The 19,505-nt window shown below is 35.3% G+C and overlaps 3 protein-coding genes across 3 annotated transcripts; 2 read left to right on the top strand and 1 right to left on the bottom strand.

Moving 5' to 3' along the window:
- The first annotated feature begins 337 nt into the window (after positions 1–337).
- Positions 338–3,114, top strand: LOC117633715 (rRNA N6-adenosine-methyltransferase METTL5). The gene is made up of 9 exons (XM_034367439.1): positions 338–571; positions 649–705; positions 873–970; positions 1,146–1,215; positions 1,470–1,518; positions 2,239–2,327; positions 2,419–2,466; positions 2,661–2,720; positions 2,872–3,114. Exons 1-9 carry the CDS (start codon positions 512–514, stop codon positions 2,965–2,967), a joined length of 627 nt encoding a protein of 208 aa, XP_034223330.1. The 5' UTR covers positions 338–511; the 3' UTR covers positions 2,968–3,114.
- Positions 3,115–4,769: 1,655 nt separating this feature from the next.
- LOC117634332 (polyprotein of EF-Ts, chloroplastic) lies at positions 4,770–10,773 on the bottom strand. The gene is made up of 5 exons (XM_034368400.1): positions 10,573–10,773; positions 7,905–9,637; positions 7,339–7,545; positions 6,041–6,752; positions 4,770–5,783 (listed from the first exon to the last, which is right to left on the bottom strand). Exons 2-5 carry the CDS (start codon positions 9,613–9,615, stop codon positions 5,141–5,143), a joined length of 3,273 nt encoding a protein of 1,090 aa, XP_034224291.1. The 5' UTR covers positions 9,616–9,637; positions 10,573–10,773; the 3' UTR covers positions 4,770–5,140.
- A 6,298-nt stretch (positions 10,774–17,071) lies between these two features.
- On the top strand, positions 17,072–18,734 carry LOC117635829 (protein SPEAR1-like). The gene is made up of 5 exons (XM_034370197.1): positions 17,072–17,314; positions 17,441–17,551; positions 18,075–18,148; positions 18,259–18,349; positions 18,618–18,734. Exons 1-5 carry the CDS (start codon positions 17,072–17,074, stop codon positions 18,732–18,734), a joined length of 636 nt encoding a protein of 211 aa, XP_034226088.1.
- The last annotated feature ends 771 nt before the right edge of the window (positions 18,735–19,505 follow it).

Below are 19,505 nucleotides of genomic sequence, written 5' to 3'. Positions count from 1 at the left end.
GAAGCCTTTATTGCAAGACCTAAAAAACAAGAAAGGTTGGCTATATAGCTCTTCTTTCTCACAACATAAATTAATAACAACCAAAGATTGAACCGAGGAATGAGACGGGCCTAAAAAAGGTGTTGTTTTAATGGGCCATGTCAAATGATTTTTTTTCATAAATGATGTATTTATTTACTACCCAACAATATTTTACAATTATATTACAAGTATTTATTCACGTTTTTTCACAACAATATTTTTTCATTTTTTTTGAGCAATTAATAAAAAATATTTATTGAGCTAAATAATTACGAAAATTAAATACAAGAATGGAGGGAGTGTAAAACTTGATTAGAATAACTTAAGCAGAAAAAAAAAAAGGGGAAAAACTTAATAATTTTCTTGGAAAATCTTTAGAAATTAGGGTTTATAGGAAGACAGAGAAAGAAAAGAGTAGGGGAACGAACTTTTGGAAGGTGAATCTTTGATTCTCCTCTGTGTTTCGTCGAAGGATTCCACAAAGCGAAAGATGAAGCTGAAGCAGTTGGAAGGCCTCCTTGGTGGCCTCCAACAGTTCTCCGACCCAAAGGTCTCTCTCTCTCTCTCTCTCTCTCTCAAACGCGTAAACACAGAGACTGATGGATGAATGGATATTCATTGATGCAGGCGGAGCTGGAGCAATACCCAACTGGACCCCACATTGCTTCTCGCATGCTTTACACTGTATTGCTCTGCTCTCTACTCCCTCATTTTTCTCTAAAAGTTCATATTGTAAATTAACTAGCTCGTTCTTTCTTCTCAAAGTCTTTGCCTTTTGCTTAAATCTACTTGGTCTTCTGCAAAATACTTGACTTTGAGCTTTATTTCTAACACGGGTTTTGATTGATTAGGCGGAGAACTCATTCGGGGATGTGACTGACAAGGTAGTGGCTGATTTTGGGTGTGGTTGTGGTACATTGGGTGTTGCAGCTGCACTCTTGGATGCAGAGTGAGTTACATCTTCCCCTTGCTTTTGTTTCTGTCCCTCGCAAATTTAATTGGTATTTCTCATAATTCAACTTAATAAAATATTGAAGGGCATTTATTACTGCTAAAGTTTATGAGTTTTGTATGAATACTTCTTCATTTTAGTAGTTGGTTAAACATTTTCTTGCTTTGGTCAGACGTGTGATTGGCATTGACATTGATTCTCAATCTCTTGAATTAGCATCACTAAATGCAGAGGAGCTTGAGGTACAGCACTTCTTTGATTTTGACGATAGTAATGTTTATAATTCTCTATGGCTTGCTATGCTTATACTTTCTATTTAGTACTATGGTTCGGGCCAGTAGTTATATATTTGTCTTCCATATAAGTAGGCATTTCAAGGTTGAAAAACACTCCAGCCATTTGCTTACTATACATCCCCTCCTTTCCCGTTACCTTCACTTTTGAATCATTCTGGGTGCTGGTCAACTAATGCATTGTTCTGTTGGTAATCCTGCAGTTGGACATGGATTATATTCAGTGTGACATTAAGAACTTAGGATTGAGAGGTATGAGAACCCCTCTCTTCAGAGGTCTTGTTTATGTGTGTATTAATAGAAACTATTTATGCATACACATAATTTAGTTGATAAATTTGGTTTAATTCTTTTAGCAAGCTCTACAGAAATGGTTTTTCATCCTCTAAAGTGTCTTCATGTTCTGTTTCTGTCCTTTTCTCCTTCAGATGTTTGTATATTTATTTATGATTGCTGTATATCTCAAAGTGGCCATTTGTTATCCTTCGTTTGGAGTTTCATGTTTCAGCTTGATGGCAGATTGTATCCTGACTATGTTTTGTTGAATTTATTGTCTGTTGGAAACGTTGTGTGTTGGCCAGAGATATCATTTAGTTATAGAAATTGGGGAACTTTGTGGTTTCTGTGTTGCATAGGTCGACTTTGTGTTGCTGGAATTATGTATTCCGTCGGCTTCAATAATTAAAATTTGTTGCTTCTCTTACAATTTCTTGTATTTTAGGTTAATTGATTTTAGATGTTTATTTATTATCTAATGTGCTGGACAGCTACTTTATTTGTTGGAGAGTCCCTACATTTCCTTTATAGTTTCTGTTGTCATCTGAGGCTGTGAATAATAGTATACTGTTTATATGTAATTTGATGCTGCAGTGATGATTTAAGATACAAATATGATTCCTAAAAGTACATAATTTCAGCAGGCATATGCTTTCAAATTCTATCTTCACCTAATGGTCTTGATCCTAAATTCAGCTGAATTTGTTGATACTGTTGTAATGAATCCTCCATTTGGAACTCGGAAAAAAGGTGCTGACATGGATTTTCTCTCTGTGGCTTTGAAGGTAAGTGCAGGGACTGATCTCTGGTTAAGTTGAATCTCTTCTATCTCGTTTCTTCGAATATAATTGTTTCCTTATATTATTATTATTTCAGATTGCTTCTCAAGCAGTTTATTCCTTGCACAAGACTTCCACGAGAGATGTAAGTCATTTGCTACAAAAGTTCTTGTTATTTAGAAGGAAACTGGTCAAGGCACATCCACACGCCTTGCTTTGACATGCAATTATAATTTACTTTCTGGTTATTATACCAGTCCTCACCGTTCGTTTAGAGGGTTTTTATTTATTTATAAAACTGATTGTATAATGTGATCACTTCCCTTTTGGTCATTGCAGCATGTGAAAAGGGCAGCCTTGCAGCACTTCAATGCCGGCAGTGCTGAAGTTATATGTGAGGTGGGTAAAGATAGCTTTCTTCAAATCGTCGTTGTGATTCCTATAACATCAGTGCTATTACATATGTTTGATGTGATGAGTGTCAGCATGCTTTAGCTTTAGTTGTTGACATGATATTAAAGTTAATCTTGTTGTCTCCTTTTTCCGTCAGCTTCGATACGATGTACCACAACTGTACAAATTTCACAAGAAAAGGGAGGTGGATATTGCTGTAGACTTGTGGCGATTTGTTCCCAAGAGTATCTAGCTCCACATTAAGCTCATGTTTGGTGTAATTTTTTTTTTTTTTTTTTTTTCTTTTGGCGCAAAGATCATGTATTTGTGTAGTATAGGTGAACAAAAATACATGTAAAAGTCGATGTAGGAATTTGTTCTGCTTTTCATATGAGTTGGATTGAAAATCGATCTGAAATTTTGTTAATTTCTTTTTATCATATAATTATATCCAAAATCTCATTGTTCATAAAATGGGATCAAAATACAAATTTATTATGCGAATGTGAAAGTTCTTTTATTTCTGTTTCTATCTCTAATTTGTGTTCTATTAATTTGCCAAGATAGTTCACGCCAAAACTAATTGTATAAAAACGACGACGTTGGGGCAGCTTTTGGAGGGTCTGAAGGGGTGGGAGTGCCTCAAGTCGAGAGTTTGCGATGATTCCGGATCGGGTGTGGATGCTCCAGCTCTTCGCTGGTGGAGAGAGTCCAGCGAAGGAGTATAGGCTATACTCTTTAAAAGTATAAAATTACTTTCTTTGTTTTTTGGCCAACTTCTTTAATTTAATATATGTAATTAATGTTAATTTTCTTTAATTACTTTAATTAGTATTTTTTTTTATTTTTTTAAGTGAATATTTAAATATTTTATTAATTTCATAAATTACTTAATAAATAGTAATTAATTATTTATACGAAATTAGTTTGAATCCAAGTCTCGAACCAAAAACTCTAGCTTACGAACTTGTTCAAAATATTTCTCAACCATGGAACCTAACCATAAGCCTACTGTGGGGCACTTATGACTCGATTAAGCTTGGATACTCAAGTAACTCCACCTAGGATTTTACAATTAAGATTTCGATCTTAATATATGGTTAGTACGACATAAACGGACCCAACAATATACTACTGAGTGTGCCTTGAGGTAGGCTTTAACAAGTTGCAGTATAGCCGAGCGGCTATACTCTATAATTTTTTTTTTATAAAAAAAAATTATTACTATTTAACAAGTAATATAATTTATGAAGTTATTTGAAATATTTAATACTAATTATTCACTAAAGAAATAATAATTAAAACATAATTACTAATAAAAGTAATTAAATAAGGCTAAGATATTATTTAATTACTAAAATAAAAATATAAAATAAAAATTTATTGACTTAAAGATACAAAGTTTAAATATATATTTTTTAAAACCTCTCCCGACGAATTTCCGTAAGCACAAACATATTCCGGCTAAATTTGACGGAAATCTCTCCCAAAGTGTGTTCGTCGGCACGGTTTAATTTCATCAGGAGACGTCTAATCCGGCAAATATTTGTCGACATAGAATTCTGCAGACGAAATTTCGTTATGACAGGTTTTCTTTGTTTTTTTTTAAAATATTTTAAAATTTATTTGCTATACTCTATAAATAGAAATTTTAAAAGTATAGCCGCACGGCTATACTCTATAAATAGAAATTATAAACATATAGCTGCCCTTTTAAATAGAATATTTTAACAGTATAGCCGCGCGGCTGTACCTTTTTAAATAGAATAGTTTAACAGTATAGCCAGTCGGCTTTACTATTTAAATATAATATTTTAAGAGTATTGGCCCCAAGGTCGTTTGTCTTATTCTAAACTATTGGCAAATTGCCAATTGGTCCTTTTGCAGTTTAAGACTGAGAATTGGTCTGAAAACAATTTTTTTTTTCCTTTTCTTTTTTCATCATATAATTATATCCAAAATCTTATATTCTTTATAAAATCAGATCAGAAAAAAAATAAATTCTGGGAGTCAAAATTTTCTAATTTTTGTTCTGAATTAATTGAAGAAGCAATCTGACAGTGTTGAACCATGTTTTTATATAAATATTATTATACACTATTTCCAAAAATGCCTCAACAGAAATTGTATTTCCATCAATGGTGCAACAAAGAACAAAAAAAAAATATCAGAGATGGTTGATGCTCTCTTCTCTCTCGCAATATAGATGACAAAAACAGTACCTTTGACGTCCATATAAAGCAAAGCATGATCAGCCCTAGCTTCAGATACATACTAAAACCAAAACAAAAAAGAATCATATTACTTCCATCTAAAAGTTGTTTTACCCATTCTTACTATCCTTTAGCTCTTGCCTCACCATGAATAAACAGACCCCATCATCGCCGCTCGGTGCTTCCATGCTAACTTAAAGTTTCTTCTTTGTCTCAAGCTTCGGCTTCTGCTTCTGCTTTTGCGTCCTCAACTGTCTCCCCAAGAGTGAACCGAACAAACCTGCGAACTTTAATATTCTCCCCAAGAGCAGCAACAGTCTGCTTCACTAGGTCCTTCACCAGAAGACTATCATCTTTGATGAAAGGTTGCTCTAAAAGAGCAAGCTCCCCAAGCCTCTTTGAGATCCTCCCCTCCACAATTCTCTCTCTAATGTTCTCAGGCTTTGACAGAAGGTCCTCCCTCTGCCTCTCAAGCTCTTTTTCCTTGGTTACAATGCTCTCTGGAATATCTTCAATGGACACAAATTGCACCTGCGGGCAGGCCACAACTTGCATTGCCAGATCATCAACCAACACCTTGAATTTTTCACTTCTACCAACAAAGTCAGTCTCGCAGTTCACTTCAATTAGAACTCCAATGCGGGAGTCATGAATGTAGGACCCGATCCTGCCTTCAGCAGCAAGCCTGCTGGATTTCTTTTCAGCAGAAGAGAGACCCTTCTTCCTCAGGTATTCTTGTGCCTTCTCAAGGTCGCCTCCAGTTTCAGAGAGAGCTTTCTTGCAGTCCATCATCCCCGCTCCAGTTTCTTCACGTAGTTGTTTAACCAAAGCGGCAGAGACAGCTACAGTAGGTGCCCTGCAATATGGTGCTGAAAGTAGGTCAACGACATTCACAAGATAAAGATTGGCAGCAAGAAGCACACATGTCAAAACCAAGGCCGAGCAACTCAAGTAGACAAATAAGTTTATATAAGGCACTACTGAGTGTTGAACTCCTGTTTTTCATCACAGAAACTCAGTCCAAAAAAAAAATCCAAACAATATATTGATGACCCAGTATTACAGAGCTCCGATATAAAAGCAAGACAGGATTTGTGACAAGCAGTTACTTACTTCTCAACAGTTTCCTTGGCTTCCACTGCAGCAGGCTGCTCTTTTCCTCCTGTGGGCGCCGGTTTTGCTGCAGTTTGGGCAGCCACCTCTGCAGCAAAATCCTGACTCTTCTTCTCCAAGCCTTCTCCAAGATTGTAGCGCACAAACCTTTTCACTTTTATGTTTTCTCCAATAGTTGCAATGGTTTGCTTCACCAAGTCTTTCACCACCACCTTATCATTCTTAATGTAGGGCTGCTCAAGCAATGCCAGCTCCTCAAGCCTCTTCCTGATCCTCCCATCAACAATCTTTGATCTAATCTGCTCTGGCTTTGACAAAAGATCTTCTTTCTGCATCTCAATTTCTCTTTCCTTGTTGACAAACTCTTCAGGAACATCTTCTGTAGCAAGGTAGTGTACTTGCGGGCATGCAGCCACTTGCATGGCTAGATCATCAACCAGCTCCTTGAAAATGTCACCCCGGGAAACAAAATCTGTCTCACAGTTTACCTCTAGCAAGATACCAATCCTGCTATCATGAATGTATGAACCTATTCTTCCTTCAGCAGTTGCTCTGCTGGCTTTCTTGTCGGCACTTGCTAAGCCTTTCTTTCTAAGGAACTCCTGAGCTTTAACAATATCCCCACCAGTCTCTGACAAAGCGTTTTTGCAATCCATCATTCCAGCTCCTGTTTCTTCACGCAGCTGCTTTACAAGAGCTGGTGATATAGTTTCTGTAATCCATATATACAAACATACAATTAGAGGCAGATACAACTTAATACGAGAAGATCACTATTCCAATGTGAATTGACTAATCAATCAATTAACAGAAAATGTTAAAAAAATTTAAGATAGGATCCTATGAGGATTTTTTCCATCCTCACTAACCCAGCAGAAACATGATTTCACCATCAGATAAAGCATTGTGGTTAACAGTGAAATATGTGCAATCCTTTTAAAAACCAATAAATTTTTAGGAAGCAGCAGTAGCACAATACAGCAATTCTTTGTAGCATGAAACTCCATACCACATGTGGTGTGTGTGTGTTGCTTGGTAGGTGAATAGATAAATATTCATAACATTCAACGCAACACATCAATTCTATTCTTCTGAGTATTGAATCTAGATCCTCATAGTGTCTAATGGTTTAAATTTCATCTTGAAAGAATTAAAAATTATTGGGTCACTTTTTTATATAAAATCCATGAACAACATGCCCATCAGTTTTCAAGTCATCACTATTCATTTGTTTACCTGGTTTAATGCAAAAAAAATTGAAATGCATTAAAATGAGCAAGATGAGCAGACAAAACAACCTTTAGTCACACTTTCCTTCGGGGAAGGATTGTCAGTTTCTCCATTTGAATTAGAAACACCACCATTCCTCTCAGGGGTACTTCCCACTTTGTCATCTTCCACTTGTGAGATAGAAGGCAATTCACTCTCAGCAGCGGGTGTTTGTATCTGCACTTCCTCCCTAATGTTTTCAGGTACGTCATCTACAGCTTTGGTGGCCTGACTTTCTGACAAAAGGACATGATCATTAGCTAAATCTTCAGATGGATCAGAACTTCCATCACTTGAAAGAAATAGGATCAGTGTTTCATCATATAGATAGAAATGAGGCAAAATTTCAGCAGATAATAATTGGGGATTTTGTCTTTGGTCACAAAATTGCATATTATTTTGCAGAAATTAGACATCTTATGTTTGTTGTAACCATCTTGGACTCGGAGCAGCTTTTGGAATTTCCTCAAATGCAATATACAGAAAACACTTAAATAGAAAACCAAGTTATGAATCTTAGACTTGGAGCTGCTTTTGGAATTTCCTCGAATGCAATATAGAGACAACACTTAAATAAAAAAACCTAGTTATAAACCTTTTGTTTCTTTAGTTATTGAAGTAGAAGGAATTTGGCTTTCTGAAGCAGGTGGTTGTATTTGCAGTTCATCTTTTACTATGGTATCATCAACTTGACCCTCTACGACCTCTTCGACTGTTGGACTTTCTGAAGGCGATGTGTGATTAGCTATTTCACTAGACGGATCCGCATTTGCATCATTTTCCACTCCATCTGTTGAAGGAGGCTCCTTTATTATAGAACCAGTGGTAGATATACTTCCTTCAGGAGCCAATATATCAGAATTCACCTCTTCTTTTTCTATGGTTTGGACTGTAGTTTCTAGCGTTTCAATTGAACCAGAAACTGGGATTTCCTGGTCTTCTTTGTTGTTCACAGAAATGCTCAAGGCATTATCATGGGTTCCAACATCAGCTTCCTCTAAAAGAGCACCATCATTTTCAACTGTTTCATTCACTGCAGAAGGGATTCCAAGAGTTCCCTCGTCACTGCTTGCTTGTTCGTCCAGCACTTCACTAATGTTGGACTCACTTTCATTAACCTTCCCTTCTAATTCTTCTGAACTCTTTTGTGTTGCAATTGTTTTAGCTGCTTTCTCTATTTTCTCTCTCTCATCCAAAAACGAAGCAATATCCTTGTTTTCGCGAAAAGCCAGAACAAATGGGTTTGTTGCAGTGTGGACTACTCCTTGACTGATCTGGGAGTCCGACTTTAGAGCATCTTCTTCTTTCTTCATTGTCAAGGTTACTTGTCCTCTTGTAGTACGCAGGACGCGGACATTTACTTCCTGGCCAACCTCCAGGGAGGTCTCCCCCAAAGCGTTTGCAAATCCATCATCAGCTTCCTCCGACGTAGGCAGGAACCCTTCCTCTCCCTCAGGAAGAGATATAAAAGCACCAGCCCTGACCAAATTCTTTACCGTGCCCACTAGGTCCTGTCCCTTAACAAACTTTGTGGTTTTCCTCACCTCATTTTTCCTATCGCCTTTCTTTGGGCTACTCCTTCTACCAGGTCCAGCCCTATCACTACTAGCAGAAGCATCTTTCCTTTGCTGCGGCTTACTGCCATCGTCACCTTCACGCATAGTGAGAGAGATCCGCCCAGTCTCTGTATTGGCTTCAACTAATGTCACCTTCACCTCTTGCCCAACAGAAACAACGCTTCCAACATCCTTAACATAACTATCACTCAATTGCGAAACATGTACAAGGCCATCAGTGAAAGCTCCAATATCAATAAAAGCGCCAAATGGTTGGATTGATCTTACTTTCCCAGTAAAACTAGCACCTGGAACCAGCTCCTCATTCTTCACAGGTGGCATCTCACTTTTCCTAACAGGTTTTGTGCGCCTAGATTGAGATGGGCTGGGGCTGCCATCGGAGGAATTATCCAAGGCTTCAATAGAAGCTGCATCTGCAACTGGTGAATCAGCTTCCTCAACTGCTACATCGGTTCCTGTGGCAGATACAGGGATTCTAGATCTATGATGTACAGGGCACCTGCTGTTGTACAATGGATACAATTTGATAGAGGTTGAAAAAGGTAAAAGAAAACTCTTTGGGGATAGAGTATGTCTTGTGGATTTCCTTGAAAAACTGAATTTTGTTAAACAGTCGTTCTTTCTTGCAGTAAAGGCAGTTCCAGGAATATGTGAGACATTGCTTATGGAATATGGAATCACAGGCATCATATTTACTTGAAAACGAGAGGTTAAGTCTGCTGCTTTCATAAGTCCTTCATTCCTTGTTCACCTGCACAGCGTATCAAAATGATGAATAAGTAAGAAAAGTTTAATCTTGGAGTGGGATGACAATAAACTGTGAGGCATAATGGAAATGATATTGATATGGAGCAAAATAAAAAGGGTGTAATTATGAACATGAAGGTATAGATAACGTCTCAATTCAAATACATGCACCTGGTTCACCTGAGTCATAGAATTTCATGTATTGAGAAATGTTGGTTCAAAAAGTACATTCAGGTGCTGACAGCCAAAACCATGAGAATATATCCTCCCATGGTTCCACGAAAAGTACATTTACAATTGCTAACAGCCCACGCCATGAGAATACATCCTCCCATGGTTCCATCAAAAGTACGTTACAAGTTCTACTTGATACTTTCAATCAAAAGTATCAAGTCTGAATTAGCTAATTATTTTTAATCGCCAACGAAAACAAAATATAGATATCACCATCCAAATTCCTATAACAAACAAATGAACTTGACAGCCACATCCCAAAAATTCCATTGAACAAAATCAGCATTTGTATTTCGAACTAAATTTGAAGTTCATATCAAACTAAACACTGAACAAACACAAACAATTATCCCCAAACCTGTGGAGAGATTCCATTAGGGTATACCTCCACCTTTACACTATCACTGAAAAACAATAATCAAGCTTTCTCTTTCAATTCAATGACACAGTGGAGTGAAGTAAGAACTCCAGCGAATATTACAAGAGTCCATCTTTACAAACAGAACCAACAAAACAAAACAAAAGAAACAGAGAAACCGAAAGAGATAAACCAGTTATAATATCTAAAAGCAAAACCAAGGAAAACTGGCGGTGAACACAAAAAGAGCCACATAAATTCAACAACCCATTATTGCAAACTTATCCAAACACACAAAAAGAGTATAAATTCAAAGACCCATTTAGTGCATGCAGCTGAATTTGTACCTTTGAAGCAAAATTCAGCCAATTGGAACTTCAAATGTATAGTTTTTAAGTAAACCCGAGAAGTTTACGAGTGTGTGAAGCTTATGCTATTCTGGCGATTGAGGCTATTCATTAGTCATTTCCTGGTAAGGCGAGGAAAATGAAAGGTGGGGCTTTAAATCCTTATCTTTGTGGCAGTGTCCGCTTGCTCGAAGATTAGGCAAAATCTACTATGAGCTTCTTCGGCTCTGCCTGGTCCGGTTTGAATCGGATACTCTGGGCCACATAAACCGGAATCTCCTAACCTTGGTTCCTGGGGCCCACAATTGTCCAATTTAGATACTTGTAGGCTCAGGCCCACATATTTGGATACAGAAAGCCCAACAAAGTTCACTAATGGGTTGAGCACAAGAGAGTCAAAATTCTAATTGGGCCATGAATCTAAAGCATAATACTTTGACCCAAAAAAACAAAAATTTCTAACATATAATACAAGTTTGGTTTAGTTGTATTCAATCTCGATCTTATTGGAGTAAGTTTTAGATTCAAATCTCAAGTATGATAGTTATTAAATAAAATAAAAGAAACTATACATACCCATTAAACTTCTTCAACTTTCCCATAATAACCTTTACAAACCAATAACAAAAGAGAGAGAGAGAGAGAGAGAGAGAGAGAGGTCACTACGATCAAGACCTACCAGCAGCATATATTTATAATGGTGGGTGGGGAAGTACTAGTAATAAGAATGGAGTATATAAAATTGCAATATGACCACATGCATGCATGCAAGCAAAACATAAAGTTGTGTAGTTTACAAAAGAAGCAGGCATTGTTGGGTAGCATAAGCAAATTCCATAGATTCAGCAACACTAGGGTAATAAATAAATATGTGAGCATGGGTTGGAGCTATAATTAAATCATTTAAGCATGGAGATGACATCATCAATAATATGGCTTCCGAAATTGTTAAACAAAAAAATTTTATAGGCAAGATATTCCCAATGTCATATGCCAATTTATAAAAGTTTCCAACACGTGGAAAGGAAACATATATATGAAGAAATATTATCGAGCAGTCCAATGAATCCCTTGTTTTATAATTGGGTTGGATCGGGTTCAGCTCTTAACTCAAGTTTTCAGAATGAAGTTTGTTGCCTTGCCAGGCTATGAAAGAATGAAAGAATGATTTGTTGCATATTAATTTTTAGCATAAATTGTTTGTATTAGATCTTGTTTGAGTATATGTTTTGAACATTATTTTTTTGGTTAAAAGACAATCTCGTTCGAAACAAAGAAACTTACAAAAGACACTAACTAATACATCCTGAATTATGATAAGAGGATCTAAATACTATTTAAATGGGACAAAGCGAAACGAGTTAGTCTATAATAAGCCTCTAGATTGACCTCTTGAAACGCAAAGTTACACAAAATCGTTAGTTAAATGTAAAAGCAAGGGATATTTTTTGAATTAATGGAGGGAAATTAAGGCCCTCTAAATATATATAATGATGATGTAGGTAGTGTGCATTATTATAGTTTTAATTTAAATTATAGAAAGGGGGATTCGAACTCGGATACAGAGTGAGAAGGACATATATTTTATCCAACTTGACTAAACATATATCTATTGCATTATTGTAGAGTTTTAAAATTGAAGATTAGATTAATCAGAATTATGCATTATTAAATGAAACAAGGTCAGAAATGATATCCAAGATAGATCATAAGAGCACTGGGGATGTTGGTTTTGTGATTGGGTGTTTTGAAAAGAGGAGATGAGGAGACAATGAGGACAATTGCATTAATGTTGTGCTTCATTTCCGAGTCATGAGTGGGGCCCTTTTAAGGAAAAAAAAAAGGAATTTTCCTACAAGGGCTCTCTTTGTAGTTTCCAAGGTCCCCAAATTTCCAGTTGTGCCTACATTTTAATATAACCCTCTCTCATTTTATATACAAATCACTTTAGAACCCTTCTTGCACTTTGTATTGCACAAAAGTCTTAAAAGATATGAGAGAATCTCCAATCCAGGCTTAACATTGATTCATGGGCATTATATAATTCAATTTAGCTCTGCATTGGCTGCATTGCTAGCATATATATATATATATATATATATATATATATACATAAGAGATCTAGGTATCTACAAGGTTTCTTTAACTACTCTCAAATTCAATCATGCAGCTTAATTTAAGAACAGGCTCATCACCAGCAAATTAAAGCATTATTATTTTATAAGCACACCCCCTGCATAACTCACTACCAAACCACACAAGTTGTTGCAATGGCCTATATATATATATATATCACTAAGTTTTTCTTGGGTTATATTGGGAGGAAAGAAATTTCGGAGTTTTGACCTTGGGTGCTAAGAGGGGGAAAGGAGAAGGACCACAACCACTGTGATAACCCCGCCCGCTCGTGGTTACATATATTGTAATGTTAACTCGTTATACAACGAAGTAAATAAAATATCTCCTTTTTCAGGACCTTCATGGACCTACCAATCTCTATGAGTTTGCACACAGAGGGATAGATAAATGTTTAAATGACAATAATGATACTAAAGTTGTTGCTTTAAAGGTCATTTTTATGTGGTCAACGGATAAATATGTAGAGATTAATATGGGGCATCAGAATACATAGTAGCATGGCAAAGCTAGTAGTGTGATACATTATTGAAACTTTTTAAAAAGAAATCTCAGAGGATTCTTTCTCAATTTTTAACTGATCCAACAAAAGTTTCTGGAGAGACAGAGAGTGTTTCAATTTGTATCCCACACATACACACGTACGCACACCAACCCAACTCTCTCTCTCTCTCTCTCTCTCTCTCAATAACCTTATTAACCAAATAAATAAATACACAGAAGAAGAAGAGAAGAAGAAGAAGAAGTTTGGTTTGGTGCAAGTCCCCGTGTGCTGTATAGGAATATTTAAATTAAAATGTGGGAATCTTATAAAAATATATGGGATTTGAAGGTGATTTGGATGGGATATGGAAGTGGTGGATGGTGGATTTGGCTTTTCAAAATTCAATTCCTAAACGCAGCGTTTTCCAAGGATATTGGTTTTCATTTCATGTCTCTCTTTTTTTTTTTTTTTTTGTTGCTTTGCTTTGCATTGCAAATCGTGTGGAGTAATCCTCTCTCTAATTTTGCATGTGCTTGCAAATCTACAATAGATATCATATATTCCCTGCATCTCTCTCCCTCCACTTCCATTTGTCTTTCTTTCTCATTATCATTATTATTATTCTATTACTATACTAAACTCCATCGCTTATCATCAAATCAAACCCAATTAACATAAGATAATATGTATATATATATATTCCCCGTTTTCTCCTAATTAGATTTAAAGCACCAAAATTTTATCCAATTTAAGATGTGTTACTTTCTTTTGGAGAGTGTTGAAAACAAATTTTGAAGTGTTTTTAGTCATTTTATAAGTATAAACACACCGTTACGTATATAAAGAAATTACTTGAATTTCCAATGAGACATTTTATATAGAAGCACTTCAAAACATACCCTAGTATCATTAGCGATGACATGACCACTTTGCTTTTTAATCTAGTAAACTATATAATTTCTTGTTCCTATTGTGTGTGACTAAAACTATATATAATTTAATGTCGTTGTCAATGGCCTAGGGCTATGTATGTGTAGTAAATAATTTATGTTATCATTATCATGAAGTAAGAAACATTGTGGTACGTACGCCAGTGCCTCATGACTACGATACACATGGCATGATATTAATAGAGGCCACCCCCAGAAATCACACCATCTCCACATTAATATAGGAATACAAAACCAATTTAATTACATAGTGTTTGTAAAAATAATTGTTTTTAATCATATGATTCAAGACCTGGATTTTATAATTTTCTCAGCCTCAGTTGAATCATATAGTCTACTTAGTAATGCTACTAAATTTAAATATATCTTTGTATATTATATTAACGTTTTTAAGAATTAATGCATTTTTTTCAGACCAAAAAAGAATTAATAAAATTTTCACAGGTAGCTTGAAGCATCGGTTATCGAATATATTTTATAAATGGATATGGTTTGCAAATCGTTGCATGAACACCACAAAAAAGAATATAAGAAAAGGAGCAATGAATTGTTGGATTTGAACGGCACAATGTGTTCTTTGTCAATATCTTGTTGGTTTATTGGATTATATATACGATTCTTTGTTCAAAACAAATATAGACACTTTCCATTAAATATGAATTCGGGTTCCATAATTTGACCATAGAAATTGAGCATGACTTTGGCTTGTAATCTTCTATTTTATGAAAAGGCAATAGAATTTTATTAGATTAATATAAATAATGAGTACAAAGAATATAGACGGTAAATGGTGTAAATTCAATAACAATATGATAGACATGAATAAAACTTCCCCAGTGACCTGAGCCAGTCGAAAAGCTAAAACGATCTGAAGAGAATCACTTTCGAAAATAATTTTTCTGTAACCCTTTTCAACCATCATAATTTCTCCGAATCTAGTTCAATGACATCAATGACAAAACTAGCTGCCAATTGGCATGTCTCTCCTAGAGAAACTAAGAACACCCAGCAAACTGAACTAAAATTTTAAAATAATAAAACACAAAAAACTCATAGAGTTCTCTTAAACTCAACAGAAAGATTACTTGCTATTTTAGATGCCCAATATTTTTTTTTATAAAAAAGCTTGTATTATTTTACAAGTAAAACATCATGCTGTTTATGTTTGCATATTTAATTAATCTAAACGTCCAATTATATAAAAGTGATACACCGTTGCCTCCTTCCCAAGTTTAATCTAAATTACTCATCAAGTTGATTACAAAATCAAGCAACTACTTGCTTGGTGAAATAGGGTTCGCTGCAAATTACCCTTTGGCATTGGCAGAGCTTAATTCGGGTGAGATATCTTGTCGATAAAGGCGATACCTACTTGTATATAAGTCGACATTATTTGTGAACGATGTGATCAATAAATGTCATTTCCAGGCGATTGGAGCTAATTTGCAAACTCGTATTATGACCTAAACTAGTCAAACTCGCCCTAAACAGATGACTAATGACATGCTTTGAGAAATATACGAGGTTTGTTTGGTAATTACACGAGTTCACATGTGTGTTTAAGAAAATGGAGCATTCTCACTTTCCACCACACAACAACTCATAAAATATGACCCACAGATCATGCGTGGAACAGCTCAATTAGATTTGGTCCTTAGCCAATTCACAACGACGTATCTAATCGAATTTCTCACGATATTTTGGTCAATTTTTAACTTGATTTTAAATTTACCATTCTTAATTATTATTATTTTAACAGTCTGAGCAATATATATTTTAATTTTACAGTAATCTGTTTTATATATGGAAAATATTAAGGTGAAATTTGATTAAATAAATAAAGATGGATCTACACAGCTAGCAAGCTGCTTGAGATGCTTAAAGATTTATTTTCATTTAATCCTCATTAGTACTTGGGCAATCCCTATGAAGCTGCAAAAAGATTTATAGAATCTATATAATTTAAAAGTAATTTGGTCTAAGCTTCATAATGTCATATAAAGTATATATTTTATAATATTTGGTGTTCCTTTGTTAATAAGTTGCTTAAAGAATGTTACAGCTGGGGCTTTTAGGGTACTGCTAAGCTTATAGACAATTTGATCATGGAACTGGAAACCACATGCAATGTGGAGCCCACCTTAGGTTTAAACCTGCATAATAAGGAGAAATGATATATATTCATATGATACTAACGAGGTGTTATAATTGGATTGGTTCAGATTTTTAATGTACTCTCAAATGATCGAGCGTTGAAATCATGTATATGATATTACCAATTAAATATACCCCAGATTATTTCTATGTATTGTAAAAGATTCTACTGTAAAAAAAGATGTGAGGCACCACCATCTCGTGTATAAGGAAGCAAAATGTTTATAATAAATTAGTTTGCAGGCAGTATGAATTAGTGACATATGCAACTGGTCTACAGCGCGTGGTGGGGTAGTTTAAATTAATTTTGATTATTAATAGAGAATATTTTAAGAGTTGAAATCATATATACAATCGCTTTCAAGTGGCAGTCTATAAAGTCCACATCCAAAGGAAAAGAAATATTTGATAAGTAATTATTATGGCAATTATCAAAATCAAAACATTAAAAAAAAAAAAAGAAAAAAAAAGAAGGAAATTATAGAAGTTCTGAAATTAAGGCAAAAGAGAAGGAGCATAAAATCTAAGTATATAAAACATTAGAATCTATACACAATCTGATCCAGCGATGCAATAATTACTGCCTTAGCAAAACAGCTTAAAAAGGGCACTGGAGAGATCTCTGATTTCTCAGAGCCTGCTGCCACAAAGTTTGGGATTTGCAAAACCCTCTCTCTCTCTCTCTCTCTCTCTCAAAATCTTTTCTTCTTCTTCTTCTTCTTTGTGTCTCTCTGTGAAGTAGTTTGAGCATCAGACAAGGAGAAGATTTGATCAGATGGGGAGCAGTTATTTTGGGGAGCCAAACATGGGAAATGATCAAAGAGGAGGAGGAAATGGAGGAGGAGGGTCTTCTTCTTCTTCATCTTCAAGGAAAGGAAAGAAGAGTAATTCAGACAAGCCAAAGCAACCTCAGAGAGGGCTTGGAGTGGCTCAATTGGAGAAGATCAGATTACATGGCCAATTGGGTTGCACTTATCACCCCTCCCTCCACTCTCCCTACTCCACTAATTTCACCAACGTAAGTATCTACTCTCTCTCTCTCTCTCTCTCTCTGAGTTAATAATTGGGTTAATTCGTTTGTAGAGAATTATAAATCCAAGGGTTTTGATGTGATTACTTATGATATATATACATACACATGCAGGATGAGACAAGAGTGCAAACAGCTTATTCATCAATACCCTCATCCTCTTTCTCTTCTTCTTCATCCTCTACATCTTCTTCACTCTCTTATGGTTTCCACCCCAACATCATGGTACGTTTGTGGTTTTACTCATGTTTTCATGATTTTCAATTTGGTCTCTAATTTCTTGATGAGTCACCATGCACATATATATATATAAGTGGATATATATAAATGTTCATGAAGTCATATCCAACTTCATCCATCATCATCACCAACAACATCAAATGATTCCAATTTGACATAATTTCTTCCCAATTGGAGCAATATTTCTCTTCTTTTTTCTTTTCCAGTGTAGTTGGAAATGGAGACTTCTTAATTTGCATATGGAAATCTATTGACAAATTAATCGTTATCGACTTCTCTTATGTAGGAATTTAATTTCTTAATTTAATTTGTCAATTGGCTCCAACCCTAGCTAGATGATATCCAAATCCTCATCGTGTCATCCCTGGCTAACAAGAGACACTCTCACCTTTTCTCTTCTTTCTGAAAATTATGCTTAAGCAAAAAGAAATGGAATTTTGTGATCTGGGTTTTAATGAATCTTGTAGAGTTTCTAAGTAATAACCCCTCTAATCTCTGGTTATTTCAGATGGGGCTTGGTGAATATGAAAGAGCAAATGTCATATATGGTGGAGATAATTCCCCACATAGTTCAACAGCAAGGTGCGTATATACTTATACTTGCATATATAAGTACCTACCTTCTGGAATTCTTTTCCTGAATCAACTTGTTTCTAATAATAATTTCGTTCGTGAAATTTCTCAAAAACCAGATGGGACGTCCACAGTAATGCCATCTTGGACACCCAACATTTTGTGCAACCAAGCATGACGAGACACCTTCTCAATCCGCCTCCAGTAGAGGTAAGCACTCGTTATACTAGTCAAATATATATAATTCAGTCGAGAAAAAAAAGTAGCACAACATCCAAAGCAAGGTTTTAACGAGTCTTGCATCATATATAGTCTTTTTGCAATAATGCGCACTCGTGTCTTCTTTGATTAAAAATGATATAATTCTAATTTGACAGTCTGATTGATAAAACAAATCTATTAGTCTATCAATTCCACATTGCTATATATATAATGTTGATCCCATTTTTGGATTTGATCTTATTATTATTATGTCTAGGACTCTCAGCACAACAAGAGCAAAAAACATAGAAGTAGCTCGATGGGTTCAAGCAGTCAGAACTCTGAATCAAGTGACACTCAAGAGCTAGATTTGGAGCTCAGACTCTCACTTTAAGTGTTGTTGATTTCTTGCAACACAAGTAGAGTGCATGCATATGAGTTCGCAACTAGCACAATATGCTTTTACTTGGCAATTTCGAGCTGATCAAAATGGCGCTTCAAGTTGGGCAAGGCAATTGCAACAAATTCATTTTCATTTTCACGTGGAAAAGAGCTCATGTAATGCAAGTTTATTGACTTTTTCTGCATAATAGAATGATGAAATTTTCTTCTCAAATCGTTAATTGCCCTCAAATACCAGGTAGATCTTATACAATTTCTTCCATACATAAAGATATATAGCAGAACTTTCATGTCTTATTCTATTCTCTAAGTCCTCCCGTTCAAATAGTATACTTTCGCAAAGAAGATAAAAACAAAGGACCGAATCTAATTAAGAAATAAAATGTGCTAAGGAAACTGATTAACTTCTACTAAGTGGATATTAAAGTGATGTTAGGTAAAAGTAAGAACGACAACTCTGACATCTCGAATAGAATAATTTATTTTCATATACAGTAATACTCTTTTTCGGTCATGAGCGCAATATCATTACATAAAATATAAGTGGAGAATCTTTTATTTTATACTCGACCTAAATCGTATGTACATTTTAGTTAGAAGATTATATTGTTATATTTCTTGTGATTTTTCTTTTAACCAGATTCTTTGTGGTTAATTTGAAATCCTTCATTTTGGTATGTGTTATCAATTGACATCAAGAAAATTGTGCTTATCCAAGAAGGACAACAATATTTATAGAAGCAGCCTACATACCTTCTTTATT

Source organism: Prunus dulcis, chromosome 7 (genome assembly GCF_902201215.1).
Source record: "Prunus dulcis chromosome 7, ALMONDv2, whole genome shotgun sequence".
NCBI classification, from domain to species: Eukaryota; Viridiplantae; Streptophyta; class Magnoliopsida; order Rosales; family Rosaceae; genus Prunus; species Prunus dulcis.
The sequence above is the reverse complement of the archived record's forward strand: the minus strand, read 5'-3'. Positions and strand labels throughout refer to the sequence as shown.